General features: G+C 41.8%; 1 protein-coding gene across 2 annotated transcripts in view; it reads left to right on the forward strand.

Moving 5' to 3' along the window:
• masp1 (MBL associated serine protease 1) overlaps positions 1-26,822 on the forward strand; it is a 70,746-nt gene extending 43,924 nt beyond the window's left edge. Inside the window, exons 8-11 of one of the 2 annotated variants that reach the window (XM_064938113.1) lie at positions 15,697-15,775; positions 18,418-18,555; positions 25,500-25,574; positions 25,807-26,822. In XM_064938113.1, coding sequence (XP_064794185.1) covers positions 15,697-15,775; positions 18,418-18,555; positions 25,500-25,574; positions 25,807-26,690 — 1,176 coding nt within the window. In that variant the 3' untranslated portion in view covers positions 26,691-26,822. Of the gene's footprint in view, positions 1-15,696; positions 15,776-16,043; positions 16,324-18,417; positions 18,556-25,499; positions 25,575-25,806 lie in introns of those variants that run through there. The other variant, XM_064938114.1, reaches the window with a different exon arrangement.
• Positions 26,823-27,040: the final 218 nt, after the last annotated feature.

A 27,040-nucleotide genomic window follows, 5' to 3' on the forward strand; every position in this document is an offset into this window, starting at 1 on the left:
GTGTCAGGAAAATAACCTCACACTCAACGTCAACAAAACTAAGGAGATGATTGTGGACTTCAGGAAACAGCAGAGGGAACACCCCCCTATCCACATCGATGGAACAGTAGTGGAGAGAGTAGCAAGTTTTAAGTTCCTCGGCATACACATCACAGACAAACTGAATTGGTCCACTCACACAGACAGCATCGTGAAGAAGGCGCAGCAGCGCCTCTTCAACCTCAGGAGGCTGAAGAAATTCGGCTTGTCACCAAAAGCACTCACAAACTTCTACAGATTCACAATCAAGAGCATCCTGGCGGGCTGTATCACCGCCTGGTACGGCAACTGCTCCGCCCTCAACCGTAAGGCTCTCCAGAGGGTAGTGAGGTCTGCACAACGCATCACCGGGGGCAAACTACCTGCCCTCCAGGACACCTACACCACCCGATGTTACAGGAAGGCCATAAAGATCATCAAGGACATCAACCACCCGAGCCACTGCCTGTTCACCCCGCCTGATAGGATTCTCTCAATTGTTCATCTGTAAAAGTTTGTGAGGGTTTTAGGTAACAAGCCATATTTCTTCAGCCTCGTGAGGCACCTTTCCGCATTCTTCACCACACTGTCTGTGTGGATGGACCATTTCAGTTTGGCCGTGATGTGTACGCCGAAGAACTTAACTTTCCACCTTCTCCACTGCTGTCCCATCAATGTGGATAGGGGTGTGCACCCTCTGCTGTTTCCTAAAATCCACGTTCATCTCCTTTGTTATGTTGATGTTGAGTGAGAGGCTGTCTCGTCATTGTTGGTAATCAAGCCCACTTCTGTTGTGTCGTCGGCTAACTTGATGATTGAGTTGCATGGCCACGCAGTCATGGGTGAACAGGGAGTACAGGAGGGGGCTGAGAACGCACCCTTGTGGGGCCCCAGTGTTGAGGATCAGCGAAGTGGAGATGGCCAACTCAGAAAGAGTTAACCCATCAGAAAGTCCAGGACCCAATTGCACAGAGCGGGGTTGACACCCAGGGCCTCAAGCTTAATGATGAGCTTGGAGTGTACTATGGTGTTGAATGAGCCTTAGTCAATGAACAGCATTCTTACATAGGTAATCCTCTTGTCTAGATGGGATAGAGCGTTGTGCAGTGTGATGGCTATTGCATCGTCTGTGGACCTTTTTGGGCGGTGTGCATATTGAAGTGGGTCTAGGGTGGCAGGTAAGGTGGAGGGAATATTATCCTTGACTAGTCACTCAAAGCACTTCATGTTGACAGAAGTGAGTGCTACGGGGCGATAGTCATTTAGTTCAGTTATCTTTGCCTTCTTGGTTACAGGATCAATGGTGGCCATCTTGAAGCATGTGGGGATAGCAGGGAGAGATAGGGAGAGATTGAATATGTCCGTAAACACACAAGCCAGCTGGTCAGCACATGCTCGGAGGAAGTGGCTAGGGATGCCGTCTGGGCCGGGAACCTTGCGAGGTTAAACACGTTTAAATGTCTTACTCATGTCTGGGGGGCCTGCAATCCTTGGTAGGGGGCGGCGTCGGTTGCACTGTATTATCCCTGGAAGCAAGATGTCGATGTCCATGACATGGCTGGTTTTCTTTTTGTAGTCCGTAATTGCCTTCATATGGGGTGATAATTATTAATATCACTACTATCCACGCCATTATGGAGTGGCAGTACAAGAGCTGATTTCCAGTTGTATAAAGTACTGAAGCAAAAATACTCTTAAGTAGTTTTTTGGGGTATCTGTACTTTGCTATTTACTTTTACTCCACTACATTCCTGAAGAAAATATATGTACATTTTACTCCTTACATTTTCCCTGACACACAAGTACTCGTTACATTTAGTATGCTCGAGCAGGACAGAATTATGGCTATTGTAAATATAACGCTTTGTCATCCCTTGTAACAACGTTCTTCTGTTGAAGGAGGAGCGGACCAAAATGCAGCGTGGTGGTTACTCATGTTTATTAATGAAAATACGACTAGACATGAAATAACTGAATGTACAAAACAACAGACGGAACGTGAAAAACTATACAGCCTATCTGGTGAACATAAACACAGAGACAGGAACAATCACCCACGAAACACTCAAAGAATATGGCTGCCTAAATATGGTTCCCAATCAGAGACAATGAAAATCACCTGACTCTGATTGAGAACCGCCTCAGGCAGCCGTAGACTATGCTAGACACCCCACAAAACCCCAAGACAAAAACACACCACAATAACCCATGTCACACCCTGGCCTGACCAAATAAATGAAGATAAACATAATATATTTCGACCAGGGCGTGACAGAACCCCCCCCTAAGGTGCGGACTCCCGGACGCACATCAAAACAATAGGGAGGGTCCGGGTGGGCGTCTGTCCATGGTGGCGGCTCCGGTGCTCTCCACTTCACCGTAGTCCTCCCCCACCTTGTCCGTTTCCGTGACCTCCTAGCCACGGCAACCCTGCTAAATAAAACGGGACAGAGGGGCAGCTCGGGACAAAGGGGCAGCTCGGGACAGAGGGGCAGCTCGGGACAGAGGGGCAGCTCGGGACAGAGGGGCAGCTCAGGACAGAGGGGCATCTCGGGACAGAGGGGCAGCTCGGGACAGAGGGGCTCCTCAGACTCCGGCAGCAGCGCCTGACCGGCAGGAGACTCCGGCAGCAGCACCGGTCAGGCGAGAGACTCCTGCAGCAGCGGAGAGGAGGAAGGCTCTGGCAGATCCTGGCTGACTGGCGGATCTGGAAGAGTCTGGCTGACTGGCGGATCTAGAAGAGTCTGGCTGACTGGCGGATCTGGAAGAGTCTGGCTGACTGGCGGATCTAGAAGAGTCTGGCTGACTGGCGGATCTGGAAGAGTCTGGCTGACTGGCGGATCTGGAAGTGTCTGGTTGACTGGCAGATCTGGAAGAGTCTGGCTGACTGGCAGATCTGGAAGAGTCTGGCTGACTGGCGGATCTGGAAGAGTCTGGATGACTGGGAGATCTGGAAGAGTCTGGTTGACTGGCGGATCTGGAAGAGTCTGGCTGACTGGCGGATCTGGAAGAGTCTGGCTGACTGGCGGATCTGGAAGAGTCTGGGTGACTGGCACATCTGGAAGAGTCTGGCTGACTGGCGGATCCTGGCAGACTGACAACTCTGGCTGCTCCATGCTGACTGGCAGCTCTGGCTGCTTCATGCTGACTGGCGGCTCTGGCTGCTCCATGCAGACTGGCAGCTCTTGCTGCTCCATGCAGATTGGCAGCTCTGGCGGCTTCTTGCAGACTGGCAGCTCTGGCTGCTCCATGTAGACTGGCAGCTCTGGCAGCTCCTTGCAGACTGGCAGCTCCTTGCAGATTGACAGCTCCTTGCAGACTGGCAGCTCCTTGCAGACTGGCAGCTCCATGCAGACTGGCAGCTCCAGCTGCTCCATGCAGACTGACAGCTCCGGCTGTTCCATGCAGACTGACAACTCTGGCTGCTCCATGCAGACTGACAGCTCTGGCTGCTCCATGCAGACTGACAGGTCTGACTGCTCCATGCAGACTGACAGCTCTGGCTGCTCCATGCAGACTGGCAGATCTGGCTGCTCCATGCAGACTGGCAGCTCTGGCTGCTTCATGCAGGCTGGCAGCTCTGGCTGCTTCATGCAGGCTGGCAGCTCTGGCTGCGCTAAACAGGCAGGAGACTCCGGCAACGCTGTAGAGGCGGAAGGCCTGACATGAAATAACTGAATGTACAAAACAACAGACGGAATGTGAAAAACTATCTGGTGAACATAAACACGGAGACAGGAACAATCACCCACGAAACACTCAAAGAATATGGCTGCCTAAATATAGTTCCCAATCAGAGACAATGAAAATCACCTGACTGATTGAGAACCGCCTCGGGCAGCCATAGACTATGCTAGACACCCCACAAAACCCCAAGACAAAAACACACCACAATAACCCATGTCACACCCTGGCCTGACCAAATAAATGAAGATAAACATAATATATTTCGACCAGGGCGTGACATCCCTACTGGCATTGGCTTTGCCTCCAAAACATCCCGTGAATTTGCACAGAGCCACATCAAATCACAGAAATACTCATAAAAACATGAATCAAAGATGCAAGTGTTATTCACAGATTTAAAGATATACTTCTCCTTAATGCAACCGCTGTGTCAGATTTAAAAAAACTTTACAGAAAAAGCAAACCATGCAATAATCTGAGTATGTGGCTCAGACGACATACACAACCCAAGAATATATCCGCCATGTTGGAGTCAGCATACGTCATAAATAGCATTATAAATATTCACTTACCTTTGATGATCTTCGTTAGAATGCACTCCCAGGAATCCCAGTTCCACAATAAAAGTTTGATTTGTTCCATAATGTCCATAATTTATGTCCAAATTCCTCCTTTTGTTAGGGCGTTTAGTAAAGAAATCGAAACTCACAAGGCGCGGGCAAGTCCAGCGGAAATGTCGGATGAAAATTCCAAAAAGTTATATTACTGGTCGTAGAAACAATTCAAACGATGTATAGAATCAATCTTTAGGATGTTTTAATCATAAATGTTCAATAATGTCCCAACCGGAGAATTAATTTGTCTGTAGATAAGCAATGGAACGAGAGGTAACTTTCTCATGACCGCGTGTCACAGTAGAAGCCTGAAGCAATGTTCTAAAGACTGTTGACATCTAGTGGCAACCTTAGGAAGTGCAAGATGACCCATATCCCACTGTATTTGCAATAGGGGTTGAGTTGAAAACCTACAAACCTCAGATTTCCCACTTCCTGGTTGGATTTTTTTCTCAGGTTTTGCCTGCCATATGCATTCTGTTATACTCACAGACATCATTCAAACAGTTTTATAAACTTCAGAGTGTTTTCTATCCGATACTACTAATAACATGCATATATTAGCACCCGGGACTGAGTAGGAGGCAGTTTACTCTGGGCACCCTTTTCATCCAAATTTGAAAATGCTGACCCCTATCCATAAGAAATGAGTTACCATCTCCTGAATTAAACTATAGAAGATGTATAAGTTATATCAATAAGTCAGTTATTAATCATTACCTCATCTCAATCTCATTCTGAACAGTTGTAATCTTCTTGGATCTGCAAGAACCCCAGCTTTGCTCATCATTCAGTCCTACACACATTGGTTTAATTATTTATTTACTAACTAACTAAATAATAACACAGAATACACTTACATGAGACAAAGGTCCCTAGTGGACTGACAAGATATGACGGCTTGTTACACATATGGAGAGGGGGTGGGGAAAAGAGTGAGAGAAAGGGACATGATTGAGGATATACGTTTGGAAAATATAATGAATGTATTTACGTGTGAATGCCGTTCGCCGTTTCTCTGTCAGAACTAGCCCCCCTCCGAGAATGTTGGTTTGGTGAGCCTTTCCTGTGGGCCACTTGTACATGCTCTGATTGTCCACCAGAGGCCACAATGTCCTTCTTCTTAGTTGTCCGGTCTCCAATGGGCTGTTTCCTAAGAACAGCTAATTAGCTGTACCAGTGATTGTCTGAGAGGGGAGTTTTCTTCTCCTCTTCCTCGGGGAGATGGTCAAAATTCAAAACCACTTTACACACAAAACTGCAGCCTGGCGGTGGTCTGGCAAATTAATTTTCTTCACCTCGTGTTGAGATTAAGTTCTCCAAACCATTTAAACGTGTGGACCACAGTCTCACGTCTTTCTGGTCTCATGTTTATTCTTAGCCAGTCCTTTTAAGCACTCTGGCAAAAGGGGATGGCTACGTCCTTCTGACACATTCTTCTGTCCTCACTCAGGGTGTGGCTACTTAACATCTAATCATATCTTTGGCATATTCTCTAATGGCTCCTAAAAATCACATTAACACAAATGTTTTTGTCATTTTTCACAACGTATTGGATGGAGACTTCAAATTCTTTTCAAATTACAATATTTCCTTTCTAATGACCTCACAATATGACATTATATTTCTACATCTACTCACGGAACATTTCCCACATTTGGATGTTAGAAATATTGTTCCAAAGTTAACTTTTTGGACGTTAGAGTCTTTGGCTGGCAAAAGTCTGAACAAAGATATTCCTTTGGTTCATACTAGAGAGCCAGACAGTCCTTTGCTGCATAACATGTATGACCAGGTGTGAGATGTCAAAAAGCGGTCACCAAGGATAATAACTTGGATTTAGTTAAAGAAGACAACAAACTAGTTAACTCCTCTGGTGCACAAAGGTTAGCTGAGGGAGGACGGTAAGATTCCTGTAACAGTTATGGATACATTGTTCCCCAGACAAAGACTTAAAGATAGTAGATAAACTATTTTGGTAAAGGAAATGGATTTCAGTAATTAGACAGATAAATAATGTTTTATAAGAATGGCCACTCCATCAACTGTACCCCGTCTGTCAGTTATGAACACATTATAACCATCAATATTAATATCAATCCAGAATGTCCCCAGAGATCCAAGTTTCAGTCAATGTCCGGATTCATCTGCATAAACCAGATCTTGATGGTATCTAGTCTAGGAAGTAAGGTCCTCATTATCAGATGCATCAACCTAAGTCCTTTGTGAATTTTAAAGTCACATGGAGTCCACAACTCAAACGCAATACGTTCAATAGGCAGTTAAAGGCCCTGTCTTATTTATTTGATATATTTTTACTTAACCTTTATTTAACTTCTTGAATCTAGGGGGCACTAATTTTCATTTTTGGAAAAATAACGTTCCCTAAGTAAACGGGCTATTTTGTCAGGACAAGATGCTAGAATATGCATATAATTGACAGCTTAGGATAGAAAACACTCTAAAGTTTCCAAAACTGTAAAAAATATTGTCTGTGAGTATAACAGAACTGATATTGCAGGCGAAAGCCTGAGAAAAATCCATTCAGGAAGTGACTCTTATTTAGAAACCTCTGCATTCCTATGCGTCCCTATTGAGCAGTGAATGAGATATCAACCAGATTCCTTTTTCTATGGCTTCCCTAATGTGTCTTGTGTCACAATACATAGTTTCAGGCATTTATTTTAAAAAATGAGCCTGAACGTAAAACATTGCGTCAGTGGTCAGCTGAAGTCTCTCAGAGTGTTTTGTGCGTAAAGAACAAATGCGGCCATTGTTTTTCTCTTTCCTACTTAGAAGCTATCTGTCCCGGTTGATATATTATTGAATAGATATTTGAAAAACACCTTGAGGCTTGATTATAAACAACGTTTGCCATGTTTCTGTCGATATTATGGAGCTAATTTGGAATATTTTTCGGCGTTGTCGTGACCGCAATTTCCGGTCGAATTCTCAGCCAAACGTGAAGAACTAACTGAGTTATTTCGGCTACAAAAATAATATTTTTGGAAAAATTTGCTATCTAACTGGGAGTCTTGTGAGTGAAAACATCCGAAGCGCATCAAAGGTAAACAATTTAATTTGATTGCTTTTCTGATTTTCGTGACCAGGTTGCCTGCTGCTAGCTAGGCATAATGCTATGCTAGGCTATCGATACACTTACACAAATGCTTGTCTTGCTTTGGCTGTAAAGCATATTTTATTTACAATGATGGCCTACCCCTGGCCAATCCCAGACGACGCTGCGCCCATTGTGCGCCGCCCTATGGGACTCCCAATCACGGCTGGATGTGTGTCGTGGAAATTCAGTACTGAGAGAGACTTGGTCATTGGTCACCGTCTCGACTGTTGAGCTGAGCAGCCTAACTGAAGTTTTAAAAACTGATATTATATAGGACCTAAAAATGTTTAGTTAGACTGGTTCCATTTCCCATAAGCCACCTTGGTTATGATGTTTTACCCCCAACCCGGCTTAGTTTCCCAGATGCCAGGAAGTTGAGACAATGAGGCATTATTCATAACTCTAACAGGCTATCTCTATCTTGGGTCATACACACCACATCTTCCTGGTATTGGACGTATGCGTTTCTAGTCCCCATGCACAACAATGAGGAAGAACATTCGGGAGGCAAAGAAAAGTCCAAGGGCCACTGTTGAGCTTTACAGAATTTGGTCGCATCTTCAGGTCACCAAGTCTCTAAATGTACAATTCGACACCCCCTCCATGCCAATAGGCTCTTCGTAAGGGTTGCCAGAAAGAAAGAAAAATACTTTACTGAGCGCAACCAACAAATGTAAACACCAGGAGTTTGCTGAATGCCATTGGCACTTCAATAGGAATCGGTCCTATGATCATGTCACGGCTGTTGGAAGGAGAGGACCAAGGTGCAGTGTGGTGAGCGTGTATTTTCGTTATTTTAATCAAAATGACGCCAAACAAAACACTAAACACTACAAAAATAAACCGTGAAGTTCAAAAGCAAAGTGCTCTAAACAGAGTCAACCTCCAATAAACACAGGTGTGAAAAAGGGAACCAAGTTGTGACAGATCAGATGACATGAAAATACATTTATTTGGCGACGCATGCCAGTGGTGGGTTTGGTGTCAAAAGAAAGCTGCTATGCAGAAAATAACCTCATACAGTGCCTTGCGAAAGTATTCGGCCCCCTTGAACTTTGCGACCTTTTGCCACATTTCAGACTTCAAACATAAATATATAAAACTGTATTCATTCAGAGATCCTCACTGAACTTCTGGAGAGAGTTTGCTGCACTGAAAGTAAAGGGGCTGAATAATTTTGACCACGCCCAATTTTTCAGTTTTTGATTTGTTAAAAAGGTTTGAAATATCCAATAAATGTCGTTCCACTTCATGATTGTGTCCCATGATTGTGTCCCACTTGTTGTTGATTCTTCACAAAAAATACAGTTTTATATCTTTATGTTTGAAGCCTGAAATGTGGCAAAAGGTCACAAAGTTTAAGGGGGGCGAATACTTTCGCAAGGCACTGTAACTCTACTGTAAAATATGGTGGTGCATCTTTTATGTCGTGGGGATATTTAGCTTCCACCGGTACTAGGGCCATTGTTAAGGTAAATGGCATCAGGAACTTCACCAAGTACCAAGACATTTTAGCCAAATACCTGGTTACCTCTGCCAGGAGGCTGACACTTGGCCCCAAGTGAATCTTCTTGTAAAACAATAGCCCCAACACACATCGAAATCCACAAAGAAATGGGTCATTGACCATAATGTCAAGATTTGAAAAGGCCACCTCAGTCTCTGGATTAGGCCAAAGATTTGTTAAAATAAAACCTTTCATATATGTCGTGTCTTTGGCTATCCTTTCTCTGTAATTAATATTACCTGATTGAGCTAATCATGTAAATGTAATTAACTAGAAAGTTGGGGCACCACAAAATACTATTTATAGAGCTGTTATCTTCCGAATAAACTCTTAAAGACCTAGTAATATTTTACATCAATAGCAGTCAATATTATTCGTCACCTTATTTTAGCCTCATGTGAAATTTGTAAATTATTGGTTACCTTCACGAACCCTGGCTAACAAGTTGAGTCAGCAATACAAAATTGGGTTTAATTATTTATTTACTAAATACCTAACTAATCATACAGAATTACATATACACAGAATGAATCATACCTTGATTACAAATTATGTCATAAAGGAAAACGTCCTTAGCGGATGGAACAGATATGACAGCTGTTTACACAAAGAAAAGGGGGCTGGGTTTGAGTGAAAGAGCAGGAAGACTGAAGAACAAAGGGAGAAGCGATGTCTCTATCGGATGCAGCTACTTTATCGTAAATACAGAATCTTATGCTTTCTAAATTACCGCCCATTTGGAAAAGGAAAATGCAATAAATATTTACTCTGAGCTGTTGGTCGTAGATGCTGGTCGTGTTGGCCAACAGATCTTCCTGTCCTCGGAAGAATGTCTCTGATGGTGTGGTAAATTAAATACGTTGTAGTAACATCGTTGTGTGGTAGATGGAATACTCTGTCTATTCTTTCCTAGCCTGCGTTTGCAGCAGATGCTGTTGCTAACTCAACGGCTAGTATCACTTCTGTAGCGAATAAGAGTTCAAAGTTCATACCATTCGCAACCAAAGCTTACGCTGAGGTTGGCTTCGTTCTGTAGTTATTATCTGAAGCCTTCTGATTCATTGTTTAGCTTACTAGCTAGCCAGCTAGCTATATGTCTTAAGCTAATGTGAACTGTTAGGTAGCTGGCTAACTTTAGCTGGCTGGCTCCCTAGCGGATGTTATTATTAGTTTCCCAGAGCTGTTTGCTTTTCTAGTTAGAGCCTAATGTTAGGCATTGTTGGCACTTTGTTCATTGTTGTTTAACTATCTAACGTTATCTGGCTGGCTTGTTAGCTAACGTTACATGACTTGTGTACAACACCCGTTAAATATGGCTGGTGTCAGTAAACATCTGCAAAAAAGTTGCCAGCTGAGCTGTTTAGGCTGTTTTCATGTTGTCCAGAGGTAAACAAATCATCGGCCAGGGCATCAAGTGTGCACTTCGAGAGTGCTCTGAGATGGGTGGGACTAAAGCTTAAGAGGGTGTGAACAATGCTGAATGTGTATAGACAAAGAAAATCTTTTCACTCGATAGCAAAACATTCAAAGGCAATTTTCTCAAAAGTGAGTTTACAAGGTGATCAACTTTCAAAGCAGGATTTCTTTCCCATTATTCCTCAAATGCAGTGTATGTTTTACCATTTTGTACCTCTGAGTCTCTACTTTTATCCAATGTCAAAAACACAACTTCACATTTTGCTACATGAGACTGAATCCAGGTGGTGAGTCACAAATCAGAAAGGCTAAATCTGATTATTATTTAACCGCTCTTTCGGATTGTAATGGGAACCTGGCTAAACCCTGAAGGGATTGACTTCCTCCTCTCTGCCACAACAAATTAATTCAGAGACTGGTCTCATTATGGGAAAAAATGCCATCATTGATGCATTTAATCACCATTTTATTTCAGCGGGCTATCTCTTTGAAAGAACTTCTAAGCTTATTCACAATGATATTGGGCTAGATGCTGATAGGGGAAACCTGCTGAATGATCAGAAAAATCACAGTCAAAGCTTTTCTTTAGGACTATTGTTGTGGAAATTCTACATAGGGACATTCGAAGTCAATCTTAAATGAATCATTCTTTATTATCAGCATGGTGGGGAGGTTCCAACCAACTCAATGCACCAAGTACACATGTCGATCAGGAGCAATTCCCGGGGCAGTCCCGTTAGTTCCCTTAAATACAGACAAGTTATATTTCCAGGATTTAGCTTATTCATGATTCATAATTAATTAATCATTAACATTTGCTTCATTCATGTGACCGACCAATACAGGGTCATGCGTGTGACAGACCAACACCTCACAAGGCTTCTTCTCTCTAAGCTGAGACCTTGAAACTGAGATATCCCTTTCTCAAAACAAGGTTCTGGGCATACTGCCAAATTGCAGATACTGATAGTGAGGATTCGTTCAATCAGTCATTTCATGAACACAGAAATTGGTTATCAGAAAAGCATATGAATATAACACAGAAACAGGGTTCTGATAAAGGGACGTTTCTTTTTTATGATACTATTAAATCAAATCAAATCAAATTTTATTTGTCACATACACATGGTTAGCAGATGTTAATGCGAGTGTAGCGAAATGCTTGTGCTTCCAGTTCCGACAATGCAGTAATAACCAACAAGTAATCTAACTGACAATTCCAAAACTAATTTCTTATATTTCTTATACACAGTGTAATGGGATAAAGAATATGTACATAAAGATATGAATGAGTGATGGTGCAGAGCAGCATAGGCAAGATACAGTAGATGGTATCGAGTACAGTATATACATATGAGATGAGTATGTAAACAAAGTGGCATAGTTAAAGTGGCTAGTGATACATGTATTACATAAGGATGCAGTAGATGATAGAGTACAGTATATACATATACATATGAGATGAATAATGTAGGGTATGTAAACATTATATTAGGTAGCATTGTTTAAAGTGGCTTAGTGATATATTTTACATCCTTCCCATCCTTCCCATCAATTCCCATTATTATACATGCTATACATGCTATTACCCCAACTGTTGATCTGGCTTTGTCAAAATTACAGTTAGATTTTATAGCTATACAGGAATCCCTTGCAGATTTAAAACTTTTTCTTTATACTGGCAAAACTAAATACATGTTTTTAATCTCGTAAGAATGTTTCAGATGAGCTACATGTTCACTCATTAGATGGTTCTCCAATCGAACGTGTTCGATACAATCCATCGAGAGTGTCACCACCTGGTATGGCAAGTACTCGGCCTCCGACCGCAAAGCACTACAGAGGGTAGTGCATACGGCCCAGTACATCACTGAGGCCAAGCTTCCTGCCGTCCAGAAACTCTATACCAGGCGGTGTCAGAGGAAGGCCCAACAATTTGCCAAAGACTCTAGCCGCCCTAGTCATAGACTGTTCTCTCTGCTACTGCACGGCAAGTGGTAACAGGAGCACAAGTCTAGGTCCAAAAGGTTTCTTAACAGCTTCTATTCCAAAGCCATAAGACTCCTGAACAATTTATCAAATGGCTACCTGGACTCTTTGCATTGTCCCCACCCCACCCCCATTTTTACACTGCTGCTACTCTCTGTTTATTATCTTTGCATAATTGAGAAAGCGAGAGAGAGAGAGAGAGAGAGACCTGTTCAAATAATCATTACATGAATTGCATCTGGAGTGAAAGAATATATGAATTCTACTTTATAATTTCACTTTCTGTGAAACTATGAATAATGTTCTGTAAATGAGTTCATGCCAACATATCCAATACGTGTCATTAAAAACTGTTCAGTAAGGACAACTTTTATCAAGCCAGGGGGAAAACGGTAGACAACACACTGGCCTTCTTGCCTTTAAATCAGGTTAAGGAGGAAACTATAGCCTTTGCAGTCTGAATGGAGAATGTTTTATTTACAAACCGGTCCATGGATACGAGTGTATTTATTTATTTTTTATTTCACCTTTATTTAACTAGGTTGGCCAGTTGAGAACAAGTTCTCATTTACAACTGCGACCTGGCCAAGATAAAGCAAAGCAGTGGGACAAAAACAACAGTTACACATGGGATAAATAAACGTACAGTCAATAACACAATAGAAACATCTGTATACACTGTGTGCAAATTAAGTAAGGAGGTAAGGCAATAAATTGGCCATAGTGGCGAAGTAATTACAATTGAGCAATTAACACTGGAGTGATAGATGTGCAAGTAGAAATACTTGTGTGCAAAAGAGGAGAAAAAAAAAATATGGGATGAGGTAGGTAGTTGGTTGGATGGGCTATTTACAGATGGGCTGTGTACAGCTGCAGCGATCGGTAAGCTGCTGCTTTAAAGTTAGTGAGGGAGATATACGTCTCCAAATTCAGCGATTTTTGCAATTCGTTCCAGTCATTGGCAGCAGAGAACTGGAAGGAAAGGCGGCGAAATGGGGTGTTGACTTCGGGGATGACCGCTAGAGCGCGCGTGGGTGTTGCTATGGTGACCTGCGAGCTGAGATAAGGCAGAGCTTTACCTAGCAAAGACTTATAGATGACCTGGAGCAGGTGGGTTTTGCGACGAATATGTAGCGAGGATCAGCCAGCGAGGGCATACAGGTCAAGGATCGGTAGGATAGTCAGTTTTACGAGGTTATGTTTGGCATGAGTGAAGGAGGCTTTGTTGCAATATAGGAAGCCGATTCTCGATTTCATTTTGGATTGGAGATGCTTAATATGAGTCTGGAAGGAGAGTTTACAGTCTAGCCAGACACCCAGGTATTTAAAGTTGTCCACATATTCTGAGTCAGAACCATCCATAGTAGTGATTCTAGCCGGGCGGGCGGGTGCGGGCAGCGATCGGTTGAAGAGCATGCATTTCGTTTTACTAGCATTTAAGAGCAGTTGGAGACCACGGAAGGAGTGTTGTATGGCATTGAAGCTCGTTTGGAGGTTTGTTAACAGTGTCCAAAGAAGGGCCATATGTACACAGAATTGTGTCGTCTGCATAGAGGTGGATCAAAGAGTCACCCGCAGCAAGAGCGACATCATTGATATATACAGAGAAAAGAGTCGGCCCGAGAATTGAACCCTGTGCCTCCCATATAGAGACTGCCAGAGGTCCTGACAACGGGCCCTCCGATTTGACACACTGAACTATATCTGAGAAGTAGTTGGTGAACCAGGCGAGGCAGTCATTAGAGAAACCAAGGCTGTTGAGTCTGCCGATAAGAATACGGTGATTGACAGAGTCGAAAGCCTTGCCCAGGTCGATGAAGACGGCTGCACAGTACTGTCTTTTATCAATGGCGGTTATGATATCGTTATGATACCTTTGGAGGTTTAGATTAAATGACTTAATATCGCTATCTGCCAGCCTTTGGGCTGTCTCCGTACATCAACCCCATTGAAAACCTGGGGTTTGAATTAAAGAGGACAGTCCATAAGCGCATGCCGAAGAATATCAAGGATCTGGAAGTATTTTGTATGGAGGAATTGTCTAAGATCCCTCCCAATGTGTTCTCCAATCTCATAAAACATTTTAGAAAAAGGCTCAGTGCCCTTATCCTCACACGGGGAAGGGGAAGGTGGTGTAGTATTGAAAATATGGGTCCCTTTCTTTTTTATGTATTTTTCTATTACTTGTCTCCTTCTCTGAGCAATTGTGTTAGTATAAAATCATTTTAAAAATCCCACATTTCTTTGAGCATTTAATATAGCTCAGTATTTGTATTATTTATTTTGTACAGTCTTTTTTGCTCATCTTTATCAAGGGTGATAATTATTTTGGACCCAACTGTATATGTATGCCACTTAGCACACATTTTTATCAAAGTGATTTACAGTCATGCTTGCATACATTTTCGTATGGGTGGCTCTAGTAGGATTCGACCCCATGACCAGAGGTGTGCACAGGGGCCCCCTCAGATTTGATTTACAGTATGTAATACTATTAGCCACTTAGCAATTTTAGCTAGTCGGCTTTAGCTAGCCCAGATATGTTCCCAGCTCATAACTAGCTACCAAGAAGCAATTCAGGCTATCAATCAAGTTAGAGTAGCAAGCTTGTCTAACTATCTTAGCTGGCATGCCTGCTGACAAGGTTGGTAGACTTTAGAAAGCTAGCAATAACTTATGTACTGAATAAGACTCACATTCCTTTCAGTATTTTACCCAGATTTTAGTAGAGATGCATATTTTGTTTCTTAAAAAAAATAACCAGTCAGGAGGACACAGACAGCTCAAGAGATATGCTTAGATATGCAGAAAAAAATACCTGTGTGTATATATACAGTGGGGAGAACAAGTTTTTGATACACTGCCGATTTTGCAGGTTTTCCTACTTTTCCTACTAAAGCATGTAGAGGTCTGTAATTTTTATCATAGGTACACTTCAACTGTGAGAGATGGAATCTAAAACAAAAATCCAGAAAATCGCATTGTATAATTTTTAAGTAATTCATTTGCAGTTTTGTTTTAGATTCCGTCTCTCACAGTTGAAGTGTACCTATGATAAAAATTACAGACCTCAACATGCTTTGTAAGTAGGAAACACTGCCGATTTAGCAGGTTATCAAATACTTGCTCTCCCCACTATATATATATATATATATATATATATATATATATATATATATAGTATATATATATATATATATATATATACAATAGTATATATATATTTACAACTTTTTTTACATAGAATTATGCATAGTGATGCAGGAAAAAGCTTTTTTAGCTGTTTGAAAAATGCTAAATTTTGTTGATCAATTGTATTTTTCCTCTCTCTCTCTTTCTGAAAGGATGGAGAGGAACTGGAGCACTTTCAGATCGAGTGTCAGAAAGATGGCTCATGGAACAGTTTTGTCCCACTTTGTGAAAGTAAGTAACAATGTGTGTGTGCGCCTGCATGTGTTTGTGTGTTGTATGGGGTAGAATTTGGTTCAGTGTAGATTGGATTTCAATCCGAGTATCATATTAATGTAATGTTTAATGAGGCCTCTATATCACATAGGAAGTTCCTGGTCCTTTCATTGTATTCTGCCTTCTGTGTATATATTTGCATTGTACAGTACTCTGTCTCCTCTTTCCCTCTCTCCATATTCTCTCTCTCCCTCTTTCCCTACTCCTCTCATCCACCGCCATCCAGAAATTGAATCTCGGAGGAGCCGTCGATCTCTGCCCAGCATTCTAAGAAATCAGATACTGTACTAAAGCCATGCAGTGACATCTAACCAGTGTCCCTATACAGACTTGTTGTCTTCAAGTTCAGTGCTTCTCTAGATCACAAGGTTATGGCATTGGCAAGGAGAGAAAAGCAATTGTAGGAAGTCATAAGGAATCTTTTCCCCTTGTCTCCCTCATCACACTGTACTTTTGACTCTGGAGTGTGACATCACACACTGCAATAAACTCTGGAATCTTTCTTATTCAGTGTGTTTGTGTTTATTTCACTGTAATAATTTATTTAGTTAACTAGGCAAGCCAGTTAAGAACAAATTCTTATTTACAATGACAGCCTACCCCGACCAAGGCTGGGCCAATTGTGCGCCGCCCTATGGGACTCCCAATCACAGCCAGATGTGATACAGCCTGGATTTGAACCAGGGACTGTAGTGATCCCTTTTGCACTGAGATGCAGTGCCTTAGACTGGTGTGCCACTCGGGAGCCCAATACAAATTCAATTGAATAATCACAGCCTAGAAAATAGAATCTCAGAGCAGAAAGAGAAGCATGCCATATGTAGCACTATGGAGGATCCACAACCTGGACTGAATTCTTTAGCGTCATGAGCACATGACGAGAGGTACAGTTCCACTACAATATTCTTTCTCCCATTGGCTCATCTCTCTTCTATCAGTCATGTTATTGGTGATCATCAGACTCCCATCCATTCAGTAGTCTGTAATAGTCTGGGTTTTCCCCAAAGAATGTAAGAAAGGTGCCTTGTGGACTGGCTGCACCCCTATGTCAAAATTGAAAGAAGGAAATGGCAGTTACAGGTGCTCAAAAATGCAAAAATCTCTGCGCTTCCAATTTATCTGCATTTCCAGCCATTATATTTAGCCTAACAAAGTTTTTACATAAACAGTTACATTCATTAATTTTATTGACTGAAATAGGTCAGTCAAAGCAAAAACCTAATAAAAATGAATTTACAAGTACAAGTCAAAGGTTTGGACACATTCAAGTTTTTTTCTTTATTTTTAATATTTTCTACATTGTAGAATAATAGTGAAGACATCAAAACTATGAAATTACACATATGGAATCATGTAGTATCCAAAAAGTGTTCAACAAATCAAAATATATTTTATATTTGAGATTCTTCAAAGTAGCCACCCTTTCGACTGATGATAGCTTTGCATTCTGTTGGCATTATCTCAACCAGCTTCATGAGGTAGTCACCTGGAATGCATTTCAATTAACAGGTGTTTCTTGTTAAAAGTTACATGTGGATGTTCGTGAGAGTCTCTGCTTTTCATTAATCGTTTGTAGCACAAACCATTTCGGACTCTACGGATGTTTTTTTTAAACTCAAACAGGATCGGTGTTTCCTCAGCGGGATGGTTGAGCTAACGTAGGCTAATGCGATTAGCATGAGGTTGTAAGTAATACGAACATTTCCCAGGACATAGGCATATATGATATTGACAGAAAGCTTAAATTCTTGTTAATCTAACTGACTGTCCAATAAAGAGTAGCTATTATAGTGAAAGGATACCATGCTATTGTTTGAGGAGAGTGCACAGTTATGAACATAAAAAGTTATTAATTAACCAATTAGGAATATTTGGGCAATTTTGATACAAACTTTTGAACATAAACATAATGGATCAGTCTAAAACATTTCACATACACTGCTGCCATCTAGTGGGCAAAATCTAAATTGTGCCTGGTTTGAAATAATACATTATGGCCTTTTTCTTGTATTTCAAAGATGATGGTACAAAAAAAAAACATGTTTTCTTACCAGATCTAATGTGTTATATTCTCCTACATTAATTTCACATTTCCACAAACTTCAAAGTGTTTCAATCAAATGGTTTCAGGAATATGCATATCCTTGCTTCAGGTCCTGAGCTACAGGCAGTATGGATATGTCATTTTCGGGATCCATCATTTTCCTTGTCTCACAAACACCACTCTAGCTCAGCCCCCCTTAATCACACAGACTAATGGTTGGTACCAACGGATGCAGAAGAAAAGATCCAATGGTATAAACCAGAAGTCTTTAGCTCAAACACACAAGGGTTAGATTTGGGTTTAGAAGTCCAAATCGCACCGGCGTCACGGTGGGACTGATTGTGTTATAAAAAATCCTGTGGAGAACCCTGAAGTCATTAAAAAAATCATTAATATTATCAAGTACATGGAGAATAAATTATATCTGCCGAACTAATGACATGTTTGTGCTGCTCATGTCCCATGTTTCATCTTTAACCCTTGTCCAGTTGTCGATCCATTTCTTCAAACCATACAGTATTTGCTAATACTCTTTTTCCTCTCCTTCCTCTCTCAGTGGTGGATTGTGGGACTCCTGGTGAGGTTGCCATGGGTGACATCATCTTCGAGAGCTCTGGCAACAGCACCCTGTTCGGTTCTATAATCCAGTACATCTGCAGGGAGTCCATGTACCAGATTCACCCCAAGATCAACAGTATGTTCTCGTCTTAGGGCCCAAAGTGTTCTTGACCATGCAACCTGACCAGGAAAAACTCTGGTTCCTATAAGAGCCAGGGCCCGGTTTCCAAAAAGCATCTTAAGGCTAAATTCATCGATATGACCTTCATAAGGTAATCTTTAAATTTCCGAGCGGCTTCCCAAAATCGTCTTTATTAACGTTGCACTTGAAAACGCTCGTACTATAACGCCTGCCTCAGAGCACTCTTAGAACAGCAAAGTGCGTCATTAGATTTCCGCTAAACATAGAATGAAGATGTTTCTGTCTCTCTGTGAATGCTGAAAACGAAATAGCCTAAAAAGTTTGCAATATTGTATACAAGGGAAGCAAGGATTCAATTTTATTTTTATGAAAACCGAGATGCACCAAATTGTAAAATGCACCAAATTATATGATAGCTAGATTGGGCTACATATTGACATTACTTTCATATGTATGTACAATCAATAAACCTACCGAGTATTAAACCATTGGATTAGGCTACACCTGAGCCGCTTCAATATTCGTATATTAGGCCTATAGGCCTGAAAGCTCATGCTTTTCACTGTAGCCTAACTAATAATCTAAAGGTCAACATAGAGGGTTGCCAGTTGATGTATGACACATCCTGATGGCCATGTTGGAAGCCCACCACATCAATTATATGGACAACTACAGCCAAGTGGCTACACCATGCTGCATGTTAACAGTGCCTAAAATAAGTTGATTCATTATCACGGTCAATTTCTGTGCAGTATTTAGCTGCTCTAACAAAGCAGGAAAGACAACAGGATTTTTTTTTTTTACAGATGACCTGCAATCATGAAACACCAACGAGACAAGACCTCAAGAACGGTCAGAAAAGCAAAGAAACCTTTTTGCTCGTGAAGTCCTGAACCCACTGGTAAGTCTGCTAGTTTTTTTCTTTTAGTTTGGCTGTTATGCTAAACAGGCGTTAAGAACAAGACTAAGTTAGCCAACATTAGCTAGCTATATAGCTTTTAGCCTAGCTATTACCATGTCTCTTATATAGGCGGCGAGTGAGTTTCAAGTATTTCAGGAAGCAATTTTTTTTTACCATAAAAATGCAGTATTATAACGAAGGATTGTATGCATCTATCATCGCATTTGCAGACTAATGTAAGCCTTCTATTCCTAATGTGATGAGTAGATTGGATAGTCATACTTTAGGCTATTAATGAGTGTGTAGTGGAATAGGCCTACAGGTTTATTTCCTTTGCACAGGAAAAATGTGGTCTTTGATAAACATTTAATTAAATTCTACTACACTTTATATGACTGGAGACATTAGCAGAATCTTTTTTAAGATGACGGTAGCCGAAGCCTACTCTGATGACAGAACAATAAAACAACCTTTTCTTAGATGCAACCATGCAATCTAGACTTATGAGAAGGGGTAATGACTAGAAGGGATCCAGCTTTTGTCAAATTAATGTTATAAGTATATATTTTTTAGCATTTTAGCTGAACCTTTTCCTAACCTTAACCTAATTATCTTAACCTGCTGTGTAATTACTACTAACCTGCTAAAAAAGTCAAATGTGATTTTAATTTGACAAAAGCTGGATCCTTCTAGCCATGACCATGAAAAGGGGATAAACAAATTCTACAATATGACATCCAAATAGCCTAGAAGAGGATATTATTGTCTAGAAAGTCTCCAGTGGTACTGACCCAATGATAATTTGTTGAGCACTTTATTCATAAGAGGGGAAATGTATGGACATTACAGTCATAGGAAAAAGGCCTCAATGGGGTAGGACAACCTGCTGTGTTGACTATTGTTTGTTCCAACAATAGATTGAATCTTTATATAACACTAAAACACCTGAATGAATTAAACACAACCAAACAATCAAGAGCCCTGATGATATAGATTACCTAATGTATTTACAGTATATTCTAACATCAGGTGTGCTTTTCATTTGTTTATGTACTGTAGGTTCACCAGCTGACCTCTATCAAGACACCCATCGACTTGATTCCCACTGTGAAGCTGAGCAATGCTGCAGCAGTTTACTACTTTGTCGTTTTCCAGATATGAAAGGAGACATCCCTCAATACAATACAAGATGGTACAAGATGGTTTTATTATGCTGTGCTTTGGTCAATCTAAATGAATCTGTTGTGCCATTTGAGTACAAAGTACCTTCACCTTGTCCTCATGCCCCTTATACTGTATGACTATATAACATGTAATTTGGATATATGTATTTAAAATACTATTGTTTATGAGTTTGTGAACATACTTTATTTCAATAATAGGCTATATTGTTGTATGGGTGAAATGAAAAGTATTTTGTGTGTCATCTCTGCTTTTTCTGGCCCCATTGAATAAAATATATTTCTTATAGACTAACTATTCTTTCTTTACAGTTTAAACACATGAGTCAAACCATATTCATTATCATAGTGGCAACTCCAAGTGCCACTGAGACCTTCTGGTAGAAAAGTATGTCATTGAACTTGGTGGTAGTAGTAGTTGTGTGTATGTTTTAAATGAAATAGCCTATCATCTGATTCCAGACATTTCACTACCGAGATTACAAGGGGTTGGATTAGCACTAAACAATTTCATGTCAGCACAATGCATGTATAAAAAACGAGTATAGTGATTAGCCTCATATGCATTGTTTACTGCTTTCATTTTTAAATTGAGAACATATAGCTCAACACTATGTAAACAATGTGTGAGTTAAACTATTATTTGCTTCAGATGCACAATGTCAATGGGTGCATTGCAAATGGCCATAAGGCAAATGCCATCATACTGTAGGCCAGTTGTTCGAAACTCCGATCCATGAGTATCCGTGACAGTACACATTTTTATTGTACCTCCAGACAAGCACACCTGATTCAACTTGTCAACTACTCATCAGCCCCTCAATGAGTTGAATCAGGTATGTTTGTCCGGGGTTACAACAAAAATGTGTGCTGTTGGGGTTACTCAAGGACTGGTGTTGGTAACCACTGCTGTAGGCCTATGGCTGAATTGCCGTTGCATTACAATATCATTTGCTTAATGGGTTCACATGGCTGATATTCTGAAAAAAAAGAGTGATAATCAAATAAAACTAATTGGAGAGCTTACAACTGAACAAAAAGGTAGTGTTCATTTGAGAATAAAACACAGAAGCAGACAAATTAGAGACAGATTCCCTTCCGCTCTTTATTGCAGGATTGTGACCTAGGATTAATCAACATTGACACTAGTTCATCATGAATAATAGTTAAGTTAACAATTAAAACAAGTTTAAAAACTTCACTTCAAATAATTAACACTTTCATATAAAGCACTGCTCTGCCCTTTTAACAACACTAACAACATGGCTGGTCCTACAGGCTCTAGTTTTGTCGCACCTGGACTACTGTTCAGTTGTGTGGTCAGGTAGCACAAAGAGGGACCTCGGAAAATTACAATTGGCTCAGAACAGGTCAGCATGGCTGGCCCTTAAAAGCACATGGAGAGCTAACATTATTAATATGCATGTAAATCTCTCATTGCTCAAAGTGGAGGAGAGCTTGACTTCAGTGTTTGTTTTTGAAAGAAGTGTTGACATGCTGAATGCACCAAGGGGTTTAAACAACTAGCACATAGTACAGACACCCATGCATAGCCCACAGGACATGCGACCAAAGTTCTCTTCACAATTACCAAGTCAAGAACAGACTATGGGAGGTTCTCAGTACTACATAGAGCCATGGCTACATGGAACTCTATTCCACATCAGGTAACTGATGCAAGCAGTAGAATCAGATAAAAAACTGATAAAAATACACCTTATGGGACTGTGAAGAGACACACACACAGGCACACATGATAAGACATGCACTCTACACACGTACACATGTATGTTGTATTGTAAATATGTGATTGTTGAGTAGTGGCCTGAGGGAACACACTTAATGTATTGGGTATAGTGTTATGAACTGTAATATTTTAAACTGTATATAACTGTGTTAATGTTGCTGGACCGCAAGAAGAGTAGCTGCTGCCTCGGGAGCAGCTAATGGGGATCCTTAATATATACAAATACAAATTGTGGAATATCTGTAGGCCTACTTGAAACTCAATTCCTGCCTGCCATTAGGCTACATTGATTTGTTGAGAAATTACGAAAATCATTATCATCATATGCTATTTTTAGGTCTCGTTGATATTTTCTAAATGGTAATTGAGGGAACGAGCAGCTTTGACTTTATTTATTCTTGCTCACAGTTTACACAAACTGAAGAAATGTAGAATTTACATAATCGAACATTGCATACAAAAACCATGAGAAACCACTTACAGGCTGACCACACGGCTCACGTCGTGTGAGCGAGCATTGCAAAATAAATTTAGAAATCTATGTTATTCAATTATTGCACCCACACTGCTCGCAGGCGCCAACAAGCGTATGCGTTGCCAAGGGCTAAAATAGAAATCAGTTATATTTCTGAATCAGATCGCGCTGCAAGTCCTGCCTCTCCCATCTTCTCATTGGTTTATAGAAGCAGGTACCCACTCATTGGTTATACCCACGTGGGTGACTGAAAGACAAACGAGGTCAATGCACCTAATTTATAAAAGTTGCCAATATAAAGTCAAGAACAGAAAAAGCCTGGAAGTAAGAGAGATGACTAGAAATGACCGTTGACCATTTTATGTGTGGATTAATTGGCTAGCAAGTGCAAGCTAATTAATTAAATTGCCATGAATGTTGAATGCTTTTCGAACGGGCCCCAAATTAATATAATTAGTTCAGAGTTTGTTTTGATATTTTAACCTGCGTGTCGTGATCGTGTTTGATGTGGGGGGACAAAATACATTTATGCAGGATGGAGAATGTGCGCAGCTGGTTTGGGTTCCGTGTTCGAATGCATAACACATGGCACACAACATTTAATACAAAAACTTCAATAAATAGCTGGCGCTGAAGAAAATGGCTGATGTTTTACATTCTTCCAACCAATTGTGCAATTTTGTATTGTTTTTTTCGTTTTGTGTAACTTATTTTTTTTAACTTATTGTGTACACAATGTTGCTACTACCGTCTCTTATGACCGAAAATAACTTCTGGACATCTGAAAAGCGATTACTCAACACGGACTGGAAGAAACTTTTTCCTTCAACGAGTCCGACGAGAAGGATATCCTGCTTTCACTGGAACAGGCCCAGATCCACGCCTTTCACTGGAACAGGCCCAGATCCACGCCTTTTGCGTGAAGAAAATACGCTGGGAAAAGGGGATCCTTTCAGATCGGGGATCCTTCTGAGAAGCCGGAGGCGAGCGAGTAAACTCCCAATTCCTTCCATTCTCCTTGCTAACGTGCAATCGTGAGAAATCAAAATTGATGACCTATTATTAAGATTATCCTACCAAAGGGACATTAAAAACTGTAGTATCTCATGTTTCACTGAGACGTGGCTGAACGAATAAACAGACAATATAGAGCTGGAGGGATTTTCCATGCACCGGCAGAACAGGGACGCTACCTCTGGTAAGACGAGGGGAGGGTGTGTGTGTCTTTTTGTCAATAACAGCTGGTGTGAGATGTCTAATATTAAAGAAGTGTCGCGGTATTGCTCGGCTGAGGTAGAGTACCTTATGATAAGTTGTCGTCCACACTATCAACCAAGAGTTCTCATCTGTATTACTCGTTGCAATCTATTTACCACCACAAAGCAAAGCTGGCGCTAAGACCGCTCTCAACCAACTCTATAAGGCCATTAGCAAAGAAGAAAAGGCTCACCCAGAAGCGGAGCTCCTAGTGGCCGGGGACTTTAATGCAGGCAAACTTAAATCAGTTTTACCAAATTTTTACCAGCATGTCACATATGCAACTAGGGGGAAAAAAATCCTAGACCACCTTTACTCCACACACAGAGATGCATACAAAACTCTCCCCCACCCTCCATTTGGCAAATCTGATCACAATTCATCCTCCTGATTCCTGCTTACAAGCTAAACTAAAGCAGAAAGTACCTGTACTCAATACGGAAGTGGTCAGATGACGCGGATGCTACACTACAGGACTGTTTTGCTATCACAAACTGGAATATGTTCCGGGATTAATCCAATGGCATTCAGGAATACACCAACTCAGTCATTGGCTTCATCAATAAATGCATGGATGACATCATCCCCACCGTGACTGTACGTACAACGTACATATCCCAACCAGAATCCATGGATTACAGGCAACATCCGCATCAAGCTAAAGGCTAGAGCTGCCGCTTTCAAGGAGCGGGAGACTGATCCGGGTGCTTATAGGAAATCCCACTATGTCCTCAGACGAACCATCAAACAAGCAAAACGTCAATACATATTAAGATTAAATCGAAGCAACATCTCAAGACATCAGTCCGGAAGTTAAAGCTTGGTCGCAAGTGGGTCTTCCAAATGGACAATGACCCCAAGCATACTTACAATGTTGTGGCAAAATGACTTAAGGACAACAAAGTCAAGGTATTGGAGTGGCCATCACAAAGCCCTGACCTCAATCCTTTAGAAAATGTGTGGTCAAGAACTGAAAAAGCGTGTGCGAACAAGGAAGCCTACAAACCTGACTCAGTTACACCAGCTCTTTCAGGAGGAATGGGCCAAAATTCACTCAACTTATTGTGGGAAGCTTGTGGAAGGCTTCCCAAAACGTTTGACCCAAGATAAATAATTTAAATGCAAAGCTACCTAATACTAATTGAGTGTATGTAAACTTCTGACCCACTGGGAATGTGGGTCAGAAGAAATAAAAGCTGTGAAATGCCCTTATTTCACTTCTTAAAATAAAGTGGTGATCCTAACTGACCTAAGACAGGGAATGTTTACTAGGATTAAAGGTCAGGAATTGTGAAAAACTGAGTTTAAATGTATTTGGCTAAGGTGTATGTAAACTTCCGACTTCAACTGTATGTAATTTATTGACTGTCTGTGCAGGTATGTACACCTGTGGAGAGAAGGGAGAGTGGACCAACTCAGAACATGGGACTAAAACTCCTTCCTGTTTGCCAGGTAAGCTTCACAACTGCAGGCCTAACTGTTGAATTTGTACAGTAAGCGTGTATGGATCCGATCTGTAGAGATCCGAGTTCCGGTCTCCTGTTCAGGAAACCATCTTCTAAACTATTTCAAAATTCTTTCTTGGACCGAGCGTGCCACTGGTTTTAAGTTGCAAACAGGGCTACCTCATCACGAGAGCATGAGTCCAACTCACACACTGTGTGTCTCTGTCTGTGTGTTTCAGCATGTGGGGAGCCGTCCCAGCCCTTCCCAGCACAGATTAAGCGTATCGTCGGGGGGCGTAGCACTGTGCCAGGTCTCTTCCCCTGGCAGGTCCTCCTCACTGTGGAAGACATGTCCCGTGTCCCGGAGGACCGCTGGTTCGGGAGCGGTGCCCTGCTCTCTGAGTCTTGGGTCCTCACCGCTGCTCACGTCCTGCGCTCCCAACGCCGCGGCGCCACCGTAGTGCCTGTGGCGCCCGAACACGTCCGAGTCTACCTAGGCCTGCACGACGTCCGTGCCAAACAAAATGCCACCAACCGCACTGTGGAACAAGTCATCCTCCACCCTCACTTCGACCCTCGCAATTACAACAACGACATCGCCTTGGTCAAGCTGAGTCAGGCGGTGCCAGTAGGGGAGCTGGTGCGGCCCGTCTGCCTGCCCCCTCCCCAGGGCAAAGACAGGCCCCAGAGCCCCCAGCTCAACACCCTGGGCCTGGTGGCCGGCTGGGGCATCTCCAACCCCAATGCCTCTGTGGCCGCTGACATCACCGCGCTCTCCTCTGACCTGGGCATGGTGTCGGACGTGCTGCAGTATGTCAAGCTGCCTGTGGTGGCACAGGAGGAGTGTAAGGCCAGCTATGCATCACGCTCCATCAACTACAATATCACTGACAACATGTTCTGTGCCGGCTTCTACGAGGGTGGGCGTGACACGTGCCTTGGGGACAGCGGGGGGGCGTTCGTGATGGAGGAGCCCGGAAGCGGGCGCTGGGTGGCCCAAGGCCTGGTGTCATGGGGGGGCCCGGAGGAATGTGGGAGCCAGAGGGTTTATGGAGTTTACACCCGGGTGGCCAACTATGCCGATTGGTTGCAGAGCCAACTGGGGACGGGGCCGTGGTGGTGAGAGGGAATAAGGGGGCTCAGTTACATCCCGATGACAAGCAATTTCCATGTCAAACTCGACTTGAAATCCTTGTGCATTCTTATATGATGAACTCCAATGTATCATTCCCCTCTGTTCAACCTGTCCCCTATCCACGTCTCATTTCCTCGGTCTCCTGTGCACCCTCGTCCCCTTTCCCCTTCATAACTCCTCTCTTCAGGGTTGGGGATCAAGTCCATTTAAATTCAGCTTTATTTAGGAGATGAGTTGGATGATGAAATAATATAATTCTTTAAAACCCTTGAAATTGACACCACCCAACATTATATTTTTATTTTCTTTTATGAATTCAAAAGATTTTCTCCAAGTCA

The sequence above is a fragment of the Oncorhynchus masou genome, chromosome 26, assembly GCF_036934945.1.
Source record: "Oncorhynchus masou masou isolate Uvic2021 chromosome 26, UVic_Omas_1.1, whole genome shotgun sequence".
Classification (NCBI taxonomy): Eukaryota; Metazoa; Chordata; class Actinopteri; order Salmoniformes; family Salmonidae; genus Oncorhynchus; species Oncorhynchus masou.